This window comes from Cervus canadensis, chromosome 15 (assembly GCF_019320065.1).
Source record: "Cervus canadensis isolate Bull #8, Minnesota chromosome 15, ASM1932006v1, whole genome shotgun sequence".
Lineage (NCBI taxonomy): Eukaryota > Metazoa > Chordata > Mammalia > Artiodactyla > Cervidae > Cervus > Cervus canadensis.
The window spans coordinates 51,255,240-51,281,787 of record NC_057400.1 but is presented as its reverse complement, the minus strand read 5'-3'; the positions used below and the strand labels follow the sequence as shown (position 1 = coordinate 51,281,787).

Sequence of the window (26,548 nt, the reverse complement as noted above, 5' to 3'; positions counted from 1 at the left end):
ACTCAGTCATGTCCGACTCCTTGTGACCCCATGGACTGTAGCCTGTCAGGCTCCTCTGTCCAGAGGGATTCTTCAGGCAAGAATACTGGGGTGGGTTGCCATGCCTTCCTCCAGGGGATCTTCCCAAACCAGGGATAGAACACAGGTCTCCTGCATTGTAGGCAGATTATTTACCATCTGAGCCACCAGGGAAGTCCAAGAAAACTGGAGGTGGGTAGCCTATCCCTTCCCCAAGGGAACTTTCCAACTCAGGAATCAAACCAGGGTCTCCTACGTTGCAGGCAGATTCTTTACCAGGAAAGTCAATCCCAAACATGAAAACGTTCAATTTTAAGAGACAGTTTTCTAACTCACTTCCTACAACACTGAAAGAAACCATCAGGAAAGGACAAGAGTGAATAGTGAGTTCATGCCTGATTTCAAAGGTCAACATTTGATAAATAAATGATTCCACTGTAATAGTAAAGAAAATCTCTTCAGAGCACCAGGTTTTCTCAAAGAAACTGAAGAATCAAAGTTAGGATAAGGCAGATGAAAACATGACAAAACACAGCTTAAAATTTAACTTATTTTAAATAGAATCTGCTGTTCTAAGAATGCAACTTTGTCAGCAACAATGTAACACTGCAGAAAAGTTAGACAGCAAAGTAAAGGCACTTCGGATTTGCCTTGAGAGACTTTCAATAATTCAGGGCAAAGTCACATATTTCTGGAATTGTTGGAGGATCAGGAAGCACTTCATAACATAAAAGGTTTTTCGAGGCTTATTTAAACACAAACAACTTGTATTATGTACTGTGGTCAACAAAAATATACATGCATCCATAAGTATTTACTTATGTATAAGTATTTATAATAAATTTACTTATTTAATATAAAATGATTTTAATATGAAATAATATAAATAAATTTACTTATAATAATTTATAAGCATTTACACAGTACTTTCCTAATGGCTCAAGTTTATGGCACAGTCTTATTGTACAACAGTTTTTATCTATCTTTTCTCCAGCTTCCATCAGCTCTGAGTCACTGTAGTTCTGAACATCTTCTAAAAGCTCTTCAAAGAGCAAAGGCTTTTGTGCCAGGCTATAGGGGAGCTATATGAGAGTCATGTGAGATCTTCAGAGGCTTTTCCCCCAGCTCAGTTCAGAGTAAGAAGCTCTATGCTTGAAATGCCAGAAGTGGTGGGACAACTGGTCTTGGTTATGAGTGGAGTTACCATACCTGTGAGCATATTTTTAAAAAACTTCAATATCTAGTTTTCACTCATATTCTGTGTAACTTACTAGGTTTGATTTATCAGTAAATCTTTCCAAGCTATTAGGAGGCTTTTCATCTTTTCCATGCGGTATTAGAGCACCACCTTGTGTCAGAAACCTGAGCACCTGATCAGACATCTGTTTTTAGATACCTTAGTTGTCCAAAGTTTTACTGTCCAGTCAAATGATGAAGTGACAAAAAGATGTGAGAAGTCCACTGCTCCAACAGCTGAATGACAATGAATGCCAGTAATTGGTCCTTGATGTCCCTCGAACATCTCACTGATTCCAGCTTTGCTATTTCATAAGAGTGAAAATAGTGAAATCTCTTGTAAGTAGACCACTTACAAATACATGTTATCACAGATTTATCTATTATTATACTTTGACACAATTTCAACAAACTTAACTCGTGCTCATAACACATCAAAATAATTATGTTGAGTGTTACTCTATCCATATCTGATAACACCACTAAAGCAGTATTAAGTACATTTTGGAACCATAAACATCATGCTATTGATGACAGAACTCAAAAGTCCAATATCTAAGGTTCTGAGGTGGTGGAATAGAGACAAAGGGATGCTACATGTAAGAGAGAGAACCTTGGTTACTTTTAAAACAAACACTTTCAAGTGAAGGTGATCTGTATTTGTGATGAAATCTGGACACTCAATTTTTTTTTTACAGGAAGCAATTGATAAAGTACAGCTAGACAATTTCAAAACAGATTGAACAGCAGGAGAAATACTAGTCAATTTAAAATGTGTACGTGACATTACTGTACAATTATCAGGAGAAGTGAACTTTGAGCCAAGAATGCTCAATGTCCAAATAAATCGAAATGGAAAAACAGTTGAAAATCTTATTTACAACTTTAAAGGTCAGTATGTAGTATGTGAATTTTTGCATTTGTAACTGCGGAATGTTACTTCCTACCACTAACTTTTGTGAGCACGTCCACATATATGAAAATCACAACACACCACACCCCTCAAAATCTATTACTAGAACACATTATGATCTAAAATGACCTTTTATTTTTAAAAAGTATTTAATTTCATATACCTGAACTTAAATAACCTGTCACAAATAAGTGGCTCTAGGAGAGATTTCTACTTGAATTAAGAGGCAAATTGTTTAATAAGATTATTCAAGGGAGAATTTTAAATAATTGCAAATTTCAGTTTAGATTTACCTGCCATGGCGACATGCTGTGTACACAGAACCTTCCTCACTTCCAACAACGAAGTTGTTGACATCTCCAACAGGGAAGGACATAGATGTCACAGCGACTGCCTTTGACTGTTTATGAACTAATTCCATGCTATCCTACACAGAAAAAATTGAGATTATTTTGTAAACTTACAATTTTTAAATTTTTAAGAACATTTTCTAGTCTTAGTTCTTTTACTATACTACTTACATAAATTTAATTGATTAAAAGCAGGTTTCAAAATGAAGTATATATATCACAGATTATATTTAATACATGCTTAGATTTATAAACTGTTACTATAATACTATTATAAAACATCTATGAAAAATATAAGCTGGGGTTTATAGACTTAAAAAAAATACCAATATTGCCTCAAAACTTCAGAGTTTTCCTAGTTTAACCTACCTGTGGATGGGAAAGCATGTCCAGACTCCACGAACAAATTTTTCCATCAGTAGAGATACTAATCAGATTGTGAGCATTCTGCGTTCCAACAACATTTACACAATATACAGGATGCTAAAGAAAGAAATATTAAAGAAAGTTCTCTGTAATTATTTTCACCAAAAAGATGAAATAATTTTTACTGTATCATCACAGGTATTGTTTCATATCCAAACAGTCTCACATCATAAGGGTATTTTTAATGTGAAGTTTGATCCTATTCTGTGGATTAACAAAAGATTATCTTAAAAGAGAGATAAGTTTCTAATAAAATAGATTTCCAAAAATACAAAAAAAAAAAAGGCTTCATTCTTAGTTGCTAAATGATGAGGAATTCACACATCAAAGGAAACACATTTTGAGACTATTTTGACAGATGCGACTAAGTATTTAATGATGAAGGAGACCTAATGGAAGCAGCCTCTTCACTCACCGTGTGTGCCGCAGCCGACAGCGGAGTCCTCTGCACGGGAGTTCTTTTATTGCTACGGTTATCCCACAGCACAATCTGGCCTGAGTATGTACCACCCACAACCAGATTTGGATGAAATTTTGCAAACGTAGCAGACATAACGGCTGACTGCAAATAAGTAAGATTTTTATATTTAAGGGTCAAATGAAAGAAATATGACAAGTTATAAGAATAAATCTATAACCAAAAACATTTTCCCCTTTATTGTAAGCTACCAGAGAATAAAACCATCAGTAAATACACTTAAAAATGTCATATTTTTTAAGAACATAAAGATACAGCTCTAGAATAGTTTTGCTTAAGTCGAATGTAATGACTGTTTACAGAAATATTTAAGCAATTTATCCAACAAAGCAAAAACTATTTGATTACAGCATTAAATCCAAAGATAACTGGCTCTACTTTATCCTTTGACAGAAATCTGACAACAGGGTATAATGCTAGTTTTGATTCAGTTAAGTGTTTTGCAGAATTATTATATTATTAAAAGATAACTTATGCAACCACAAAGGCTTGCAAATTCTAACCTCCCACTAAATCCACTTTAAAAATCTGCATCTGTTTCCTACTTCAAACATATGTTTCTACTTAAAACTATCTAGTTCCAACTCCTCAGGCCATGTATAAGTAATTCAGTGGGCCAACCATCTAATTGTATATTCAGCAAGTAAGTTCCTGAGAAACTCACTGCAGGAAAGACATTTTATAAAAGATTCCTTTTATACAATCAATCACAATAACAAGAAATCACAACAGCAAAGGACTTTAGGTGTGATTAAACATAAGAGACATCAGAAAAGCTAGAAAACAGAGATCATGTCGAAGGAAGTCTTCAGTTTTTTGTTAACATCTGTTTGCAAATATGGGGTGGTTTAGTAAATGCCAATCCAATGAAATCATTATGTTGACAAGAAAAGAAAAAAGGCACTGTCTAAATTCATTAGTGAATTCTTAAACTGGGGGAAGACTGCTAAAAGACTATCTTACCTGGCAGTGAAACACATACTCTGGAGTAGTTTTTTTGTATTTCATATTCCATACAAGGGCCACACCGTCAGGCTCATGAGGAGCATCTTCGTTGTTGTTATAGGAAGCCACCAGTAATTCTGGATACTGCTCATAAGAATCAAATGGGGAAAAAATGCTATGCATAATAACTCTTTTACATTCCTAGTCACTCAACTGTTTTTATTATTCTGAAAATGCAAATTCCTAACCCTTCATCAAGAAATACATCTCTAGAGTTATGCTCTCTGCAACATTAGTAAAACTTTCAATTAGTAAGGTTATTTTAAAGGTCTTAATGCTAAAACATTTTATTAAAATGTGTTGCAATTCTATCCAAAGGATAGAATTAAAATGGGTAAGCAATTAAAATAAGTAAAACTAAGCTGTGGCATAAATAAATAGTGTTCCCAATCCTTTCTTCCTAAGTACATAAGGCAGCCATAACATTAGAGCAACCATAACATTAGAGTCATCATCCATTGTTATAATATACATTAATTATACAAAGTTTCCATAATTAAAATACAACTATCTGCTTACTGTAATTCAAAAATGGGTAAATAGAAACCAATTTTGTTGTTGTAATTTACCTGAGATGACCAATCCAAACAACTAACAACCCGATGCTTTGACCAACGTTCGTCAAAAAATTGTCGATTTAACGACAGTTTAGCACCTGCTTGAATCTCTCTACAGAAAAAAAACAAAAACAAAAAACCAACAACTGTGTTATAACTTCTCACTCTTAAAGTAAACATTGTTAACACCATAATTTTAGCAACTATACTTGCCCTTCTTTGTCTTCCAAATCTCTTCCACTATAGTCAAAGAAGATGTTAATCTGCTCTGAAAGAGCTCTTTCTACAATTCTTGTGGAATGGTCAAAGAAACTTAAAAATTCCTCAGAGTGCAAGATTTGCTGCTTTTCTTCTTCAGTCAGCTCATGAGGAGGAGCTGTAAAACAAATGTTTTTCTAAAGTCTGATTTATGCCACTCAAATCATGTCACCTCACTATCATAATTTGGATCAATGAATGTCACTCGTTTTTCAAGCAGATTACCTCTTTGATTTAGTGCATAAATAATAAAAAACAATCTTAACAGGAATCAATAAAATTTTTTAAATTCTTTTTTTTAAGTTAAATTCTTTTAAGATACCTTTACTATCACTTTCTTCATCTTTCTTTAAAGTTTTCTCTTCCTCAGGTTCAATAGGTGGTTTAGGAGTCACCACATCATCTTCTTCTTCTTCATCTGAATAAAAACAAAACAGTAACACAAAAATTATTTTTATGACAATAATTGATAGCTCTTGAGGTAATTATTTCAGAAAGTATCACAACTTTTCAGGTAAAAGCAAAAGTGAACCACTCATAAAAGGAGTAGAAACAATGTAAATTTTATCAATACAATTTTTAAAAAAGAATTAAGTGGAACTTCTTTATACATACCTAACATGGTAAGTCAGCAACAGCCATATCAAATTCTGTAGCTACATAAACTGAAATAAGATATATAAGCAACTAGGATGAGTTCCTCATGGAAATCTCTAAAAGCTTGCAAGCATTTATCATTCCAGACAGAACAACATGCAACTCCTACATAGTTTTATGTAGCATGCTGACACATTAATGCTGTAAAATGAAGAAAATCAAATGTCTAAAATAGCCTACAGAGCTGGCTGCTTACTTGTGATCTGAAACCATCAGTGTCTAATGGATCTTCATATGGCATAAAGACGGCTTACATTAACTCTCAGGTTGCTATTTGAGAGGCAGATTTTAAAGATAATAGCTACGAGACCACATTTTCTATTCTGTCATTTTAAATGCAAGTCTCATTATCTACTGTTATATGATGTGGCAATAAGCACTTAAAATAATGTTTTCTTAACTTGAATAAAAATACACATTGAGACAATAGACAATGTTTATAAGACTTTTAAAAATGACTAACTCTTCTCTTATACAACCAAACCAGGAAATAACTTTAAATTACTTATTTTAAAATGTTATAGAACATACAACTCTGCCTACCTCCTCTTTCACTACATACGGAGATGGATTTTTATGAAGAAAATGCTTATTTTTATTGCCTAAACAGATGCGTCATTTGTCTATAAGGGAATGGCAGCAGGCATCTGTAGCAGAGTGCATCTCAAGTAATGAGAGCCTATTCAATAAGGGGACTTTACTTGTTATAGTCATTTCCCCGACCCATGTTCAAAATTATCTAAAACACACTAACATACGACATACACAAAAGAATGGTCAAGTATGGGAACCAGCTGCCAAGTCATGGTCCCAGCAGCCAGGCCAGCTGACTAGATAGCAACAACCAGATGGCACTGCTGGGATTGTGTCTTTCTGCTACAAGGTGGCAATGGGATGGCATAACATTCTTCCGCTTGACTGCTTCCAATCCTGTCTCTCCCCAATGGCGAGCCTGTGCAATTACCCACACTCCAGGAGGCCTACAGATAAGCCTTTACCCTGCAAACAAAATGCAGCTTGTAGGCCACACCAGCTGCCAAACCACACACATAGTGTTAGGTTTGGAAAGCTATGAAAATCTTTCTAACTCTATAGTATAAGCAATAAAAATATAACTGTACCTTTAGGAAAGAAAGCTTTAAATGACACTGTATAATGCACACAATGATACAACCTCCAACTTAATCAAAATGATAATGACGTATGCCAATCCTACATTACTTGAAATTGAGCGATTTTTACGTTCTGACAAGTTTACAGAACTAGGATAAATGGCACGAATGATTTCAATATATGCTCATACTTTTGAACCAAATGGTGAAGGTTAAAATTTTTCCTTTCAAGGGCCTCAATCAGCCACAAAGGAAAACAGTAATCACTGTCTTTTCAGCCAGCCCAACCGCATTTGTCAGCCCTTTCTCCGTCAATGCAGCCAGAGCAATCAACCTGCCAAACATTCAGAATGGAAAAACAATCTGAAAATACAGGGTATAATGCACCTGCCAGTGAAAATGGCCATTTCAAGAAAAGCTAGTGATCTCAGTGACCCCGCTGAGGAGGCGGTGGTGCAAAGGGGAAAGAACACGCAAAAGAATTCTTAGTGATCGCCACTCTCTTGCACATTGACACTTCCTTACAAAGCATGCCAATTACAGCTTTTGTGCTACTTAAAAAAATGAAAGCTTTTTTGGGGGCAAAATAATCACACAGAGAAACAGAAAGACAGTACTCCCTTTTAGATGAATTCTCATATACAATGGATTATTAATCTGAGAACAGTGTATGTGGTAACAATTCTATACTGTACTACTCAAACATCACGATGAAATTCTATCATCAAGTCACCTGCCAGTATAATGTAATGAAAATAATTTAATTACACTTAAGCTGACTTTTAGAGTAACAAGATATTTACTTCAATTAAAAATAAAGTCTGAAAATACATACTTTTCCATTTTCATCTAATACTATCAGTTATCAATTTTGTTGACTAGTAAGTTCACTGTATGTAAATCCTAAAATCAAAGACAGGGATCTGAGTCACCCTGGACAGGTCATCCTGAAGCGTTGTGAATTATAAATTACAGCCTCCTATCCACATCATATCTTCCTCTCTCAACTTTGTTGCATTATACGGCTTCTAAGTACCATTTCCAATGACAGGTGTCAAATTCCTGTCATAATGCATATGGTCAGTACTTTAGTGCTAAGTGACCTCATAATCTACACATTTAACAGAAAAGATCATGCTTACAGACACTCTTTTCCTTTTAAAATTTAAAATGTAGATGAAGTATGGTAGACAGTGATCTAACTGCCCACTTCATGGCATCTGTCGTGTTTATTTGCCCATATAGTTTAGTTGTAGCTGAATCATGACTACAATGTATTTAAATACTTGTTTTCAGGATTTTATTTTAGAATGAATGCATTACCTCTTTCTATATGAATTAAAAACTGATTCAAAAACTCAGATACTTAAGAATCAAGCTTCATAAAATGGCTAACACTAAGAAAAATTCCAAGAACATTACAAAATGATCTGCTTTAAAAATATTTTTATTATTAAGCTGATTATCTACACATACCAAATATTTGGCCAAAAAATGCCTAACATCACTATCATTAGAGGCTGTTCCTCTGAAACAAAGTCTTATCAAAAATGAATACAACTAGCTACTAAAAAAGTATTAACATGACCAAAAATATTACAATTCTAAAGATTCTCTAAGCTAGTCCCTATTATATGTAATAAGCCGTAATATATTTAAAACTGAAAAACACTACAACAGAGCAGGAAGACTGAAAAATGGGACTGCCATGTCACATCAATTTATTGATGAATATTCATTGCAATATGCTAAGTAGTTAACTCCATGCTTTCTCTGACAGGGAATCTAAGATTATAAACTGAGCAATAAAGAATGCATAAAAGTAGCAGTTACTTTTAAAATGACAAACCTCTTGTCAATGAATGTTAAGATTAGGTTTAATGAACCATTGAATTTTTACTGAGTTAACATCAAAATTGTGATGTATTTTGGTGAGATGGAAAGAAAAGCGGTCTGTAAATTAAGCTGCACCTAGAAATAACATGAAAGAATGAAATTCCAGTTGTTGGAATAATCTGTTACAATGGAGTAGGTTAATCAAAGTTAAATCATCTGTGAAATGGGTGGCTTTTGTTAAGCTGAAGGAAGGAGTCTTCAGAACAAGTTTTCTCATCTGTATGTCACATTGCGTTAAAGAGCTATCTAAGAATAAGCCACAAAGCACCCTTTGAATTATTTTAAAATATTGTAACACATAACAAGGAATATGCAAGATCCTAGAAAATACTCACTAAAAACTGATACTCTTTAATCTATCATTTATCACAATTAATTCTTAGCACGAGGTCAAAAATAATTCTATATCATTTGTGCATTAATGCTATTTAGGAAACAGTTGTCTATAAATTTATTAACTAGTTTCATCATACTGATGTACTCTATTTTAAGATAGTTTAATATCTTAATGAAGAATTCCTAATTTACAAAGTAGGGTAATTACTCACTACAAAGGAAATTGCCAATGAATTCCAAATATCAGGAAAAATGTGTTGCACATAAAGACATAATTTAATTTATAAAAATTCTACTTATAAGTAACTTCATAAACAAAATGAGACTATTAGAAGGAAATACTTCAATCATAAGTTTAAAATTACATGTTAGATATGAATGATTTTCCTTTAATATTTTCAAAATAATCCTTTCTTTTCTGGTTCAATATCCTTTTTAATCACTTCATTTTGATCCATTTGTCCATAATTTCATATTCTTTTTTTTTTTAATATTCTTATACTTTATTCTTTAAAAATCAACATTAAGAAAATATTAGGACAAAACTTTAGGAATGTATCAGTGGAATTCATTCCTTTTATTTTTTTAAACACCTAGAATCAAATGCAAGGTCACTTGTTTCTTAACAATTTAGATATTTAACAAGGGAAAATTTTAATCAGGAAATATTTTGAATACAGATCTAATGCTAATTTGGGAGATAAATAAAGAGTAATACTTTAATTATACCATTTATTTTAACACAGAATTTGTTTCTCTACATTGTCTCATTTTATGTAAAATTCAAATTTTTATTTAGGCAGTACTGGCATCATTAACACAGATTCTGTTATTTGTGATCTCATAAATATTACACTTTTCTGAGGCCACAATTTTAAATATGCTGATTAAAGTCTTTTATAATGGTTAAGAACAAATGCTTCAATTTTCAATTATTTTTATATTCTCACAGATTCTTGGAGGGTTAAAACTAACTTATTACATATGTTATTTACTCCAAAAAAATTTTTTTTAAACCCATTTTAGACAAGAATAATATTAGCCAGAAGGCCTAACAATTTAGTCTACTTGGGAAGTGTGGATTCCAGATGTTAAGATCATGTAATAAAAAATTAAGAGCTATTTACATATAACATTTTTCTACACATTATATATTTCTAATCAACATGTACCTGAGGAAAAATATGATTACTAAATCAATACCAAAAACCATTATGAAACTCCACACAGATAAGAAAGTAGAATGATATGAGAAACATAGCACTCCAATGGAAATCAAGAACCAGGTTCTGACTGTGGCCTGATATTCTTTTATATTGTGACCATAGGGTCATCAATGAACATTCTTGGGTCTCAGTTTCCTCAGGTGTAAACAAACTGATTAAACTCTGGAATTTCCTCTTTAAAAATCTGTGTCTAAAAATTGCAACAACAACAAAAAATCCATGCTGATGATCTTGGTGAATAAGAAAAGACAATGCCATTTTCAAGAAAGTTAAAAACTTCTAAAAGATAAGGGAAGAAAGTAACTTTTCCAGGCGTGTGTCTGTGGGTATTACACTCCTGCCATGAGAAGTTTTTTTTACCTGCCGGGAGCGAAATTGACTAAGGTCACATGTTCCTAGTCAATTTCATTCACAGTAGGTGCTTTAAGACAGCAAAGCACCTCAGTTCAGAAATGGTACTATCAACTTACAGAGTAAACTTGAAAGCAAGAACATGTGCTTTTCAAAAGAATAGATTCAGCCATTTTTTAAAAAATGAAAAAGGGAGTTAAGTCTAAGACCAATTTTTATCTTCAATTTGATAACTAGCATTACTTTTGTACTAATTACAGTGCCTACCCAAGTTCAATTTACTGTCTTTTACACTCAAACTGTGAATTTCGCAATTTTGTCTCATGGTGAGTTTTGGAAATTATTACATATTCTTAAATGCGAGCCAAGGAGGCTAAGTCTGAGAAGCTCTGTATTAAACCAATGGAAAAGCAGAGGTAGAGTTAAGCACCAAGTCTTCTCATTATAAAACTTTAAGTGTAGGGGTTTTTTTACCCCTCTTTCTAAAACTTCCATAAATTGGGAAATGAAACAATGTAAGGGCCCTGGACATGAAAATAATTGTAATGATACAGACAGGAAATCTCATTTTTATAAATAGTTCTAAAGGCTAAGGACAGCCCCATGGTATTACAGTATGTTTCTCATTCTCCTTCACTTATAGACCTCAGCAGTAGTGTAGTGTTAGTCGCTTAATGACGTCCGACCCTTTGCGACTCCACTGACAGTAGCCTGCCTGGCTCTTCTGTCCATGGGATTCTCCTGGCAAGAATACCAGAGTGGGTTGCCATTCTCTTTTCCAGAGGATCTTCCCAACCCAGGGATCAAACCTGGGTCTCCTGCATGGCAGGCAGATTCTTTTTCATCTGAGCTACAAGGAGGTCTATATACCTCAACCTTACACTAAAAAAAAAATCAAGTAGATAGCATACACTCAATACACTAGTAGAATCACTGAATTCTCGCTAGCTTGCAAATGAATAAACGTGGATCTTTATAAAACTAATATCTAAGTCTAGTCCACAGAGGAAAATTTTAAAGAGAGTGGTACATAGGTGTACCCATTAGAAACTGGGCTCAGTTTATGTATCTTGCCACTTTTACCCTCTATTAGTGAAGATAAGAAAAATTCTATTTAACAACATAAAAGACCAAAGCTGTTTATTCATTACTCTGAGTCAATCACTATAAAATATTATCTGATGCAAATTTACCAACAAATAAGTGCAAATTTACCAATCAATAAGTAAGCCATGCTATCTTTTAATGAAATGTTCTTCAAACTACAGGTCAAAGCCAACAATTTAGTTATGGCCAGCAATGAAAAAAATGAAATACAGTAAAAGCAGAGAAGGCATTATTTAAAAAAACTTTTGTATCAGTTACAAGCCCCCCCCCCCCCAATATCCAAAAGTAGAGCAATCCTTGAAAACTTTAAGCTGAAATGATGTAAAATGAAGAAGCAATTACTTTAGGACACATCTTAACAGGTGCACAGAATAAATACAGCAGATGCTCAGAGACAGTTTAAAGCTATAAAGCTATGGCAGCTTTCTGCTGAGATGCTGACTGTAGTTTCCAGGGAAGGAGCTTGGGTTTGTCACACTCCCCAAGTGGCATAAGTGAACTTTTGAAATTCAAAGGATACCTGTACATATATGTATCTACATTTGTACTAGACTATAATTAATATAAATTGAATTTCTTAACACAGGTAACTACCATAAAAGAATGAAAGTGCTGCTTCAGTGACAGCGTAGGAGAGAAAGCATATATTGGAATCAGCCAAATTAGGTTTATAATCTTACCCTTAATAAGCTCTCTTTCAGCTTCAGCTTCTTCATATGAAAACAGAATTGGTATTTAACTCTCAAGGTTTTGGTAAGAGGATCAGAGATAACATAAAGTGCCTTATACTATATCTGATATGTAGTAAGCATTCTGCTGTTACAATTTTCAGTCACCAATTTAAATATGAGGTTTGAAGAACTGTAACAAACAAGTAGCTAAGATAATATATTTGAGAGATGCTAACAGGTCCAATTTTGCTCACAGCATTCACAGGGATACACAGAACAGAGAGTAACAGCATATGTTTGTATCTAGGTCATCATGGAATTACAGAAGGCTGTAAGGGAGGATGTATGTTTCATTTATGGATCTAAGAGCAAATAATGATTACAACATGATATAGTCATATTAAAATCAAGATGAGACTATACTTTCTCATCCAATTTCATCAATATTGTTACTATAGTATTAACACTAGAAAATAATATTTTCCCAGCAGTTACTTCCCAAGAAAAGGCATGGGGAAAAAAAAAAATCTCAAGTAAGTAAATCATTCTCCTAAGTAGGCAAAAGCAATTAATTCCTTCACCAAATATTTACTGAGTTTGTACTCACTACACATCATGCACTCTCCAGACCAGGCATTATAGCAATGAAGAAGAAACAGTCCCTATTGTGTTCTGGAAAATTTGGCAAAAAAGCTGAAGTACGATGATGCTAAAAGCCTTGCCCTAAATAGAAGAACCTGTCTGCAATGCAGAAGGCATAAGAAACACAGGTTCAACCCCTGGATCAGGAAGATCCCCTGGAGGAAGGCATGGCAACCCACTCCAGTATGCTTGCCTGGAGAATTCCATGGACAGAAGAGCCTGGTGGGCTACAGTCCATGGAGTCGCAAAGAGTTGGACACGACCAAAGTGACTTAGCACTCATGCAACTAATTTCCAAGTGAATAAATACAGTTTATCTTGAACTTCTGGGTAGCCAGCTTACTTTACAAATCACAATCTTTTAAATTTTCCCATTAATTTCAAAATAATTTCAAATATGGAAAAAAAGCATTTTTTACAAAACTGCCAGTCACATACTATGTAGCTATACATTCAAATTAGCTCAAAGACATTATTACATGTTCACTTTAAAATTTATATGCATGTCAAGAATAAGCAACTAAAAATGAAAATTTCAGGTAGGATATAAAACCATATGTGTGCTTGTATACGTATACATATATAATTTTTGAAAAAACATACTGTAGAAAACAGACTGGAAACAAAATATTAACAATGGCTACTACACAGTGGTATCACAGGCATATTTCCTATCCTTTCTGTCTTCTCTAAATTCTCTATGATATACTACAGTAATTAGAAAAAATTATTTTAAAAAATGGAAGCCTTCATTTAAACAATATATATAATTATAGGTGTATTACAACAGGCATTACCTAAAATTGCTTCAGAATTGCCTTACATTCTAAAACAATCTAAAATGCATTTCATAAATAAAACTAAATCTTCATATTATTATTATAAGGAAAAAAGCCTGATTTATTTTTTAAATGAGATACTGTACCCTCATTTTGGCTATTTTGCTTACTTTCTATTTAACATATCTAGCATTTCTCATTTAACATATCTAATAATGCAGCTCCCGAAAGACAGACATTTCAATACTTGAACATATTAGTTAGTAAAATAATACTTTCTGGAAATTATAGAATCCTACAGTATTAGTTTTCTCCACATTGGTAGTTCAGCACTTTTATCTTTCCTCTTTTCTTTTTTTAAAGTGGTTTATGTCTCAAACAAATCTATCATCAAGGACTTTTTTTCTGGTAAGATGAGGGATTCTGCACATGTGAAAGCTATTTTACCAATCGATGGAGCAGCAGGAATGAAAAAAAATGTATCCACAGAAATGAATATTCACATGGTTAAGTTATAAAAAAAACTATTGGACAAAAACTTATTCCAATTTCCTCAAAATTTTTGAGTTTAATTGTACACACAATAATGTCAAGTCCTTTTGGGAACATAAAGAAAATCAAAGGAAAAGTTCATGATATTTATGTCATGTCCATCCTTAGGGGGCAAGGAAAGGAGAGTTGTTAAAAGTGCATGTGATGATCTATATAAAGAGTTATAATATCTCATTTTCTTTTGAAGTATATATAAGTGTGAAAATTTAAAGATTTTCATTGGTAATAAGCTAGGAATTTCAAGGATTCCCCTCGCCCCCCACTCTTGCTTACTTGTATCTTGGGGTTTTCTGCAATGAATATTACTTTTGCTTCTCCTTAATGGAGAAATGTGGTAATTTAATTGAAATTTTAGAGATAAATTAACTTAAACATTTGATAAAGTGCTTATGCTTGATATTCTACAATTAAACAATAATAAATTTTTCTGGCTGAGGAGAAGAAAAATGTTCTTTATGTACAGACTGCTAAAAGGATTATAATAGGCCCACAATTCCAAAATATCATCAACTCTAAAATCCGTAACTCTTTTGGTGGTAAACCCTAACATGACCAGAAGTAAAGGTATCTATAATCATTATTTATCTCACTCAGTTTGAATATTTGTATCTTTTGCTGTTGAATATTTATGCCCAAGATGCTGTTGGAGTATTTACATATGGTACATATAGTACTTAATTACTTCTTTGAAATGTAAAAAATTCTGAATCCCTATATACATACACCTCCATAGGTTTCAGATAAGAAATTGTGAATCTGCATTAGGGATCTTAAGTAAACTTCTCTTATATCTAACATAAATTTATTAGCTTCTCTTGGAAAAACAAGAACTATCACATTAAGTTTATGCTTAAATCATTAGCTATTCAATGAGATTTTTAAAATTAGTCCCCACTGTAAAAATGGTCAGCTCCTTCTGATTTAAGACACAAAGGACTCCACATTCAAAATAATGTCTATGTATACTCCTTCTGTTTCACAGAGATTACAGGCTGCTATATAATCAACATAGTAGAGCCCTTAAATCATAAAATAGGAAGTTTATGAATTAGGTCTAGATTTGTTCATTAATACAGATAATTGGCAGTATATCAGAATACAGTATGCACCAAAGAAAATAATTTACATTATTTCATTTACTATTGGATATACTCTCATTTTGGGAAGAATTACGTTCATGACACAGAAATAGAACATTCTTAAATTTATTTTTTGCTTCTAAAGCAGCACATAGCAACAACAAAATGAGAATGGAAATATTTGTATTTATGCCAACAAAATTAAAAACATACATATAGCTTATACTTCTATTAAACTCTACTAGAAAAAGTTTTAAAACTCTAAAGAGCAAATACATAAATATAGAAACTCAGAGTATTATTTTTATAATGTTCCCCTAAGAAAATATGCCAAACAACAACAAAAAAAGAATCCCCTTATTTAACATGGGGATTAATGACAATCATATTTAAGGACAGATACTCACCTTCTTTGGGTTGAGCCATAACTGGAGTCTGAGTTTCCTTTGTGTATGTTACAATTTCACGAGGAGGAAAGTCAACTTGTGTGATTTTAGCCATTCCAAGTTTAATAGGTCCTCGTCTGAATAAAGTGAACACAAATACTTTCAAACACTACAAATGATACACTTTAACTACATCAAACCATGTTTTTTGGGAAAAGTAAGAATTAAATATAGTATACCCAACAGTGTAATTTTTTTTTTCCAACAGTGTAATTTAAACCCCTGTTTTATTCAAGAAAATTTAAATGAACAATTAATTGGCTTTATTTTAACAAAAGAATTAGAAGGTAGCAAGAACAAAAGAGATTTCTGAATCATTCAAGGTGTTTATTTTTCACTTTAAAAAGGCAAATAATCTAGTTTCTTAGAACAAATGTGTGGGTAATAACAGAGTAAAAAGATGGGAATTTCAAAGTAGACTGCTGAATATGGTTGGTTATGAGAACTGTTTTTAGCAGGGATATGATTCTGGAATTTTTTGTTAAGAGTTAAATATATGGATCTCACTCATACCACATTTAGTCTCCCTTCACCATTAGAAGACATCGGCTTTAAGAGTGAGAAATAACTTTCTGTTGAAAACAACTTTTTCTACTTATATTTTGCAGAAATTGAGAAGTATACAGTTAATCTAGATTATAAAATAAAATATTTAAACTTAAAGTCTCTAATCTGTGTGATCAATATTGTCCTTGATTCACACATAGACAAACTATTGTGCAGATTATTTTAGATCTAAACTAAAGCTACATATCTTCTGAATATCATGCAATTACTAAAGTCACTCCCATTTTAAATAAGTGAAATACACTATTTTTTGACAAACAGAAGAGAGTTGTGGATAATGAAAATGTACCAAAAGAAAAATATATTTTATTCTGTATCTGGGGGAAGTTTTTCTTATTATAGTAGATGTCTAAATTCTAAACCAAATATAGCATGCTTCCAAACTCCCAAAATTCTCAATAATGAATCTGTCTTACAAGAACATAAAGCTGGATATTTGAAATATATATATGTATATATATTTGGCAATATAACTTTTTTCTTATATAAACATCCTTTTCAAAATCCTGTACAAAAAAGTTTAATAAAATTACTACATTTAAAGAATTAATTTTCTCTAAGGTCCCAAATGTGGGCCACAAGAAATTTTTCATGTGTTTTCTACCTTGGAAATATCTTACAGAAAAAAAAGCATAATCAAAGAATTAAATGGAAAAATTTAGGAAGATTTGAAGTAACTTAGCATTCCAAGAACAAAATCTGAAATAAATTTTATATTCTAATTTTCAAGATATAAACCATATGAAAAAATAAATTACTCATATCTGAAATATAATTTCAGATATTTTTCATATCTGAAAAAAAGTGCTTGGGTCAACAACATTAAGAACAAGTTACTAACTTGAGTACATATAGGGTTTAATAGATAAAAATCACAATACTACAACAAACAAAATAAGATTTAGGGATAGATTTGGGGAGATAATACTTTACTTATCCAAAGCCACTTTTACTGAGAACAAGCAAGCAGTTGGGGAGGGGGGAGCCTCAGGGCAGCCAACAGAGAGGACTTCCAGCTAATGTACAAGAAGCCCATATACTTTTCTTACATGGCCTTATTCAAGGTTTATTTAAGGGCTTCCCAGGTAGCACTAGTGGTAAAGAACCCAACTGCCAATGCAAGATACATAAGAGATGTGAGTTTGAGCCCTGAGACATAAGAGATGTGGGTTCGATCCCTGGGGTCGGGAAGATCCCCTTGGAGGAGGGCATGGCACCCCATTCCAGCACTGCCTAGAGAATCCCATAGACAGGGATCCTTGCAGGCCACAGTACAAAAAGTCACAAAGAACTGGACATGACTGAAGCAATTTAGCATGCACGTAAGGCTTATTTATTCTTACTTTAGACCTAATTTCTAAAGATATTAGGGACATATGTTTTAGAAGCTGCAAACTATCAAGGGAAAAGAGCTATCTGAGTCAGACACAGTGGCAGAAGTAAACATTTATAGTTTGCATTGGAGACTAGAATAAATAAGTAAATGAATAAATGAATAAATCAATAGCAATCTGGAGCCACAGTGTAGAAACCGACAGCTCTGTTCCTCTCAAAACCTTAAATATCATCAGGAAATTTTAATATAGGAAAATAAATTTTCATGTTGAGTAACCTAGAAAAGATTCAATTGCATGTAGAGTATGTATTTTTAAGTTTAGAAAGTTTGTAATACACTGTAGAAAAACTTACATCAAAAATATAGCAATAATAAAAGTAATTTAGACATTTAAATTCATAAGACTTAGGGTACCTATAAAATCAGATATATAAAATATTTTTTTCACTAATGACAGAGGACAAATGAGGTGTCACAGTGAAATATCACTCTTCGTATTATCTGTATGTTAGAAATTTAAGAAAAATAAAATTAGGACAATTTCACAGAGAATCAAATTAATTATAAAAGAGGGAAGGTAATAAATCTATTCAATACCCCAAATCGGAATCTGAGTGAAGCTGAAGAACTGATGGATCTGTATCCCAATGCAGCGTCCTAAATGGTTGTAGGACAACCATGAAGCATTAGCAAAAAAGGCCATAAGTTAGTCAAGCAAATACATTCTATGAATAGCTAAAGTACTGTTCACAATTAAAAACCACATGTTCTGGTTAGTACAAAAAAACACGAGATATCACTCAAATGCTCTAGTGCATGCAATGCAAACATACAACCTAGAATAGTTAAAAGACAGTATTTTCAGATTATAAGAAACTATTCTTGCAAAATAATGGATAAGAACAGACAAAAGAGCCAACATCCCAAATAACATGTTTTTGGATGATAACAAGCTAGGCTATACATATAGTTGAAATTTGAAGTTTCCTAATGAAAAAAGCATTAGTAAAAACATCTTAGTTAACATATCATAATCTTGCCCAAAGCATTAAATGTGTGCAGGAAATTGTCATATTGGTAAAGGAAATGAGTCAACACATAAGCCTTTTGGTAAGAAAACCAAAGACTATTCCACTGGGATACAAAATAGCTTAAGTTTCCAAAATGTGACCCTTATGTAATTTATGGGTTAAGCACTGCCTTGGGCTTACATGTCATCTGCTTTAGGAAGCAACTAAAGATTTCTGTCTCTAGGAAAAAGCAGACTTTTTTTTGCCAGGAAAAATATTTTATGTTCAAAGAATTTATCTGAACTAAACTTTTGGAGAATATCAATCCTAAATAAGTATTCGGTTGTGTTTAGCCTTGCTTATTGGGGAAACAACTTCCACGGGATCTTTTCCAAAAGATTTAAGGAAAATTTAGTCATTACTAGAATAAAAGGTCCTTTATCACACTGGTACTCCTATAGATTAGCAATATGTAAGATAATTATGTATAGTACCATATGATGCTCAGAATCCCTATTAAAAAGTTAAGCACAATACATTCAGTGCTACCATCTTTGTCAAATATATTTGTTTCTCATTTATGCAACAAATTATAATGTACAACTAAAACTACTATAATATTTAAATATAAGAAATGAAATCTTTACTTGCCTATGCAACTTAACAGTAAAAGCAATCAAATGAACTAGAGAAATGCTTCATTTTAAAAATATAAAGAAAGATGTTGGGATTTAAATGGTAACATGTGTACACAAAGAAAGAAGGGGCCACAGTGAAGATTTACTTTATACTAAGCAATGAATAGCAACAAACTCAGGCTTTGTTAAACCAGAAGAGGTTCTATGAGATGCTCTCCAAGGAATGTTCTGTACATACCCTTTACATTCTCTAAGAGTTCGAGCTATTACCAATGACATAGAGCTCCTTGTTAAGGATGTCATTTTGGTCTAAAATAGAGTAAAACTCTACCTCAGAACAGAGCCAGTACTAAAAATATATTACACAAAGTATGGGATTATATTAAAGGCATCTCCAGACATATAAATTAAAATTTTAATATAATCCTGACACATATAATCAAAAGTCCAAGAGATAAACTGATAAAGAATGTAAAAAAAAGGATAAGGAGCATGGATTACTCATTGAATAACTGTTATCTAAATCTTAGAGTTAACAGAAATGATTGAGAAAGTGAACTAGAATCTTAATGATATGCAACTTGCAGTCGAGAAAGTGAACTAGAATCTTAATGATATGCAACTTGCCAGTCAGCAAAGTTACAGAAATATTTTTCATGGCCTCCTATGTATTTATTCATAAATTACCACCAGGCCGAACAGAAACTTTTGGCATTGAGAAACTGTGATTCAGATGTTTTGATATCATACTTGGAAATGTCTAATATGTTTTTTTCCTATTCCCCAAGTGTAGTAATCCATCGACTGTCTTGGCCAGCTAAAGGAGTTGAGTGTATTAGGTTTATACATCTCACACATCTTCATGCATTTTGCTGTTTATTTTTTCATTATCATCATGCCAGCTCAAATTATATCCATTCTTTTTCTTTCTCACACTCTAGCATTCTTTTAAAAAGTCACATATTTTAAAATGCGATTACTTCACTGCCAATATCATCAATTAATCAACAATGTTAATTATTTATTATGGAATCTGGAGATGATTTAAAGGAATTCATAGTCTTCTTGCTGTGTGTACATATATGTTAAAAAGTGAACATATTTAGTCCTCTTGAAAATTAACAATTAAAAATTAGTTTGGATTCTCAAAAGAGATGACATATATATTAAGACTAAAAAGATATCAAGTCATCTCACTCAAAAAGAGAATTTCTCTCCCATTAATCTTGTACTCATTCTCTAATAAAAAAATAAATACCCTTTTTTAAAGGTATCTTTGATGTTAATTTCTCATTTTTATATTAATTTCTCAAATGCTTTCTTCTCTGCAACCACCCTGTGTGATTTTTCAGTCTTTTAACTTTACTGAGGCTTTCAATAGCTAAGTCAAAGATCTCTCTTGGTAATTGTCACATTGCATTTGAAAATATGTGGATTGTTTTAAAGTATCTTTTGATCATGATTTCTAACATAATTTCACAGTGATAACAGACTTGAGAGCACAGGTATGATTTCAATACCTTTAGACCATGAAATTTTTGCATCTTGTTTTATGTCCCTGGATATGTTTCAGTGTCTCCAGGTCTATAGTCTATAGGAACTTGAATAGAATTTGTATCCTGCTGTTGTGTGAAAATTGTATAGATTTTAATTATGTTGAATTGGTTCATAGTGCTTTTCAGGTCTACTATATCCTTCTACTTTTCTGTCTGTTCATTCTACTAATTTTTGAGAGTTTGATATTGAAACTCCAACTAAAAACACTTATGTATTTTAAAAAATTGCAATATAGTGGAACTATATGTAACTTTGTTCTGTATTTTCCAAGTCTCCTGTAAATGTTATCATATTTTCATAATATAAAAAATAAAAATACATATCCCTAAAGATACTTAAATACTCATTTTCTTGTTTTACATCTACAAATCTACACTTTAAACACAATTTAGCACATTATTCTTAGGATTTTTCAATACAGTGAATACTATATTTAAGTTATATAAATTAATGAGCATTAGAATGCAAGTTCCATGAAGGCAAGGACCAAGAACGTTATTTTCTGTGATAGCCTATAGCACTTAACATTAAATTGGCAATTTAATTAATATATATTCTAACAAAATAAACATATTTCTTAACAGTTACTTACTTCCTATACCAATTTACAATATTCCAATTGGATCTCTCTAATAGTCTTTAGGTTTTCCAATGAAACTCAGGTGGTCATATTTTAATTTGCATACATGCTACATAGTATTTTTGAAAGCAAACTAGCTGATGCTGCATTAGAGTAATCTTTCTATTCCTGTTCAAAATCAAGAACAGTGAATTAACACAATACAGTATAGGCATTAAAATAATATATAATATCAAGTAAAGAAATTTAATAAATATTTTTTTGTGTTTTTTACCTTGGGAAATATTTTTACTTTGGTAATGTATTATAAGGGAAAAATAAAGCCCTTCTGAAAATGCCACTTGTGTACTAGGAAAGGAATACTAACATATTTGTATAAAAATACAGAAGTACAAAAGCATGAAACAAATTTAGCCTTTAAAAATGAACTTAGATTAAATAAATTCAGCCTTTAATCTATAATATATTCTTTTATCATGTCACTTAACATCCACAAAGATTATTGCTTAAATCTGCAGTTTTCAGTTCTATAAACAGAACAGGTTTGGAAAGCATATCTCACACTCAGACTGGTAAGCCTTTTGTGTCTTCTAATTGTTAATGACAACTTGATTATTCAGAAAGTGATTAAAGGACTGAGTTTATGGATTAGTTAGCCCCTTTTCTTCTTTTTTTGTCTTGTCTTTTAGATACTCATTACTTGTTTGCAACTTCAATCGAGGTGCCTGGGCACAAAGATAAAACTTCTTAGCTTACTTCTCATTAAAAGGTGTGTTTAGGTTTTCCTGAGGAAGACATGTAACTTCCTAGCCCAAAATAAGGATTCTGAATAAAGCTTTTTAACTGGCTATGTTTAGTCTCATTTCAGTTGCCAAAAGAAATCAAAATGTAAGATGTTGTTAAATAAAGATTTGGTATTATTCGGAGTGTGACAGAGAAGTAATACTTTTCTCAGTACGGTATTTGGAAAGAAGTTGAAATCTTACTGAATGTTTGAAAATCAAGTCCCAACATGTATACAGGATGATAAAACAAATGTGAGATACTGTTTTACAAGGAAGATGCAAGTTCAGGAAAACTTGGCAGTGAACTTTTTTTTTTTTAATTGAGGTATAACTGGTATATAATATCAGTTTCAAGTATATAACATAATGATTTAATATTTGTATATATGGTGAAATGATCACCATAAGTCGTCTAGTTAACATCCATCTTACATAGTTATAAAATTTTTTCTTATGATTTTCTCTTTCTCTTTAAGACCCAATCTCTCAGCAATTTTCAAATATACAACATATTATTGTTAACTACTGGAGAGGAAATGGCTACCCACTCCAGTATTCTTGCCTGGAAAATCCTATGGACAGAGGAGCCTGGCAGCCTACAGCCCATGGGGTCACAAGAGTCAGACATGATTTAGCAACTAAACCACCATAAGGTGTTTATATATATACACACACACACACACACACACACATATATATATATATATATGTAGTTAAACTGTTAACTATAGTCTCCATGCTGGACATTTATATCTCCATGACTTATAACTGGAAGTTTGTACTTTTTGACCCCCTTCACCCATTTTGCCCACCCCTTACCTCCCCCACCTCTGGCAAACATCAAAAATTTTAAAAATGAAAATAAAAATGAATCAATCTTTTCTCTGTATCAATGAGCTAGTTTCGGTTTTTAAATTTCACTTATAAGTGAGATCATACTGTATTTGTCTTTCCTTTTGATTTCTTTCATTTAGCATAATGCCCTCAAGCCAGTAACTACTTTTTAAAATTTTTTTGAAGCCAGTAAACACTCAATGTTTCCTTAGCAATTATTCCTTATTCTTGATATTTTATGTGTTATTATTTTCTACCTAATTAGAATAACTTAATAGAATTAGGCTGTTTAACTGAATTGTTTATTTCAATTACCAGATGGAAACTAAGCATAAGAGAGATTTTACACTATTTATACCCAAAACACTCACATAATAACCAATACACTGCTGCTTAAATAGAAAAAATAATTTAATGAATTAACACTTCTATTTTTAATATAAGAAAATCAGCATAAATCAGTTAACTAGTCAGTAGCTAAATTAATCAAGTGTGACAGTAAAATAACGTTTTTAAAAAATTTCCCCCCAATTTACAATAAACAATTTGTGTCATTTAGATTTCAAAATGTTACGACTAACTCAACATAACTATTTAGAGTTGCTCTATACCACTGACAGTAACTGGGTAGTAAATGCATTCTATCATTAAAATATTGAAAGAAGATTACTGTACCTAGATCCCACTGCGCCATCTCCAGAGTCCTGGCTCCCAGCTTCGCTTGGTGTGCTCACAGATTTGGAGGATGGAGACATAGGAGGAGGGACTAAATAGTGAAATAGACAGGTATCCGCTGTTACTACACGGAGAGGTTGCTCAGCTTATGACGTTTCAAAAGTAATTTAATATGAAGTAATTTAACAAAAAAGAAAAAATAATGGCAAACCAAAAAACAAAAGTACATGAATGAAAATGAACAGTAAAAGAAGAGGAGAAAGACAAAGTTAACAATGCATGCTGACGATTCATGCAATTTCTCTGGCAAAATGCATTTGGGCTTTATATTAAAAAAAAAAAAAGGCAAGATTATGAAAGGATGCATTTTCATTTCGGCCAACACCAAATGTGGGTACTAATTTTCAAAGGAAAGCATTCCTTCTCCCCTTTCTAACTTTTTGCTTTTAAGATCACCAGATCATTTATTTTTTGTCAATCTTTTCTTTCAAAAAAAATTAATGTCTTAAACGATATAATTTTCCCCTCCAAAAAAAATAAATAAAAAGAGCCAATTTAGAGAAATGACTACTGGTAAAGGAATGACTCCTTTAAAAGTTCATTAGTTTCCAGCAATTTGGGTGAAAAATGCAAACAGGCCATAAAACAACATGCCTTCTAGACATGATGCATAACATAAAGTGATGCATGCAACTTAAACAAGGCAAGGCTTAATGGTAACTTCCTTACCCCAGTATTCAGAAAAAACTGAAGTGTACAGACAAAGATACAGACACCCAAAATATTCTTAATCCCTTCTTATAGAAAAATACACATTTTTCATAGTATATAAAACAAACAGCAAATGCTCTCCCCTAACTTGTTACTTTTAACATTAGATACCAAAAGTTGAACATGAGTATTTCATGCTATTATACTTGTAAACTTTTTGATTACCATTTCAGGGAGTATAAGAGGATCATCACTGCCATCTTCTGGTTCAATTTTACCATAAATGCCCCCAACCCCAAGTATCTTTTTAAAATAATTTTTCAATATACAATATCAAGTGACTAATATATTTTATGTTGAACTCCAAGCCCTTCTTTTAATAGTTTAGTGAAAAGAAGGTTAAGTTCCTAGTTACATAGGAACCAATCTAAAAAAATATGTACTTAATTAAAAGTCTATGTTTTTGGAATAGTCACTTTCACTGAATCCTTAAAATTATGTTTAAATGTTTACACATGCTTCAGTAAAAACAATGGGTTTGCTAATCTAACAAAATGCACCAAGTATAGTATGATGATTTATATCTTAAACATAGGCACAAAACAGATCAACCTTAGTTTTCAATGCCAAATTCTACTGGAAACCATTAGGAAGATTAGAAGGAAAATAAACACAGCTAGAATGTTGATTTCCTGAGATACTGTGGTTAATTCTTGCTCAAATTTCAAAAGACCATAAAAATATAATAAAAGGTTTCTAATTTTGCAATTAAAATCTCTTGGAAACAATGCTAAAACCAGATTGCCTTTATATAATTCACATGTGGATAGTACTGTGCTAGGGGCTGTGTGTATAACTCAAAGTAGCTAAACATGACTTGTATCTGAAATAAAAGAACTTCAATGTCCCCTAACTTCTCTTACTTTGCCAGCAAAGGTCCATCTAGTCAAACCTACGGTTTTTCCAGTAGTCATGCATGGATGTGAGAGTTGGACAATAAAGAAAGCTGAGCGCTGAAGAATTGATGCTTTTGAACTGTGGTGTTGGAGAAGACTCTTGAGAGTCCCTTGGACTGCAAGGAGATCCAACCAGTCAATCCTAAAGGAAATCAATCCTGAATATTCATTGGAAGGACTGATGCTAAAGCAGAAGCTCCAATACTTTGGCCACCTGATATGAAGAACTGACTCATTGGAAAAGAACCTGATGCTGGGAAAGATTGAAGGTGGGAAGAGAAGGGTCAACACAGGATGAGATGGTTGGATGGCATCAACTCAATGGACATGAGTTTGAGCAAACTCAGGGGGCTTGTGATGGACAAGCCTGGCATGCTGTAGTCCATGGGGTCGCAAAGAATCGGACACGACTGAGCGACTGAACTGAACTTCTCTAAGGTTAAGTTTTTCCTCATCTTTTTGTCCAACTCTCACTGTGAGGCTTCCCCCAAGTCCCAACTGATATAGTAATAAAGATAATATCTAACAGTGGTTTGTCTACTGTGCTGTAAGCATAAGCACAAATATGCGTATTGAGTTATAGTGAGGTACTACAATGTTTTCATATTAAAGATTTCCAAAGAAGAAGTTTTTAGCTTTTTAAATTATTATACTTAACTTTAGGCTTAGGAAAATAATTTTTCTAAGTATACATAAATGAAAGATTTGAGGAAAACAGTGATATTCCTATCAATCTAATTGTGATAATTATAAAATTATTTTCCAGTTAATGTTTTTTCCCCTTTCTGGTGACTTTAACTCTAA

General features: G+C 32.5%; 1 protein-coding gene across 7 annotated transcripts in view; it reads right to left on the bottom strand.

The window, feature by feature from the left end:
- Positions 1-26,548, bottom strand: part of DYNC1I2 (dynein cytoplasmic 1 intermediate chain 2) — a 53,975-nt gene that overhangs the window by 15,276 nt on the left and 12,151 nt on the right. For 4 of the 7 annotated variants that reach the window (XM_043487829.1, XM_043487827.1, XM_043487828.1 and 1 more), the window contains exons 4-14: positions 24,078-24,168; positions 18,596-18,655; positions 16,057-16,172; positions 5,564-5,659; positions 5,197-5,359; positions 4,996-5,095; positions 4,385-4,510; positions 3,359-3,505; positions 2,887-3,000; positions 2,461-2,594; positions 1,415-1,559 (exon numbers count right to left, since the gene is read on the bottom strand). In XM_043487829.1, the coding sequence (XP_043343764.1) occupies positions 1,415-1,559; positions 2,461-2,594; positions 2,887-3,000; positions 3,359-3,505; positions 4,385-4,510; positions 4,996-5,095; positions 5,197-5,359; positions 5,564-5,659; positions 16,057-16,172; positions 18,596-18,655; positions 24,078-24,168 (1,292 nt within the window). The remainder of the gene's footprint in view (positions 1-1,414; positions 1,560-2,460; positions 2,595-2,886; positions 3,001-3,358; positions 3,506-4,384; positions 4,511-4,995; positions 5,096-5,196; positions 5,360-5,563; positions 5,660-16,056; positions 16,173-18,595; positions 18,656-24,077; positions 24,169-26,548) is intronic. The other 3 variants (XM_043487832.1, XM_043487831.1, XM_043487830.1) reach the window with 1 other exon arrangement.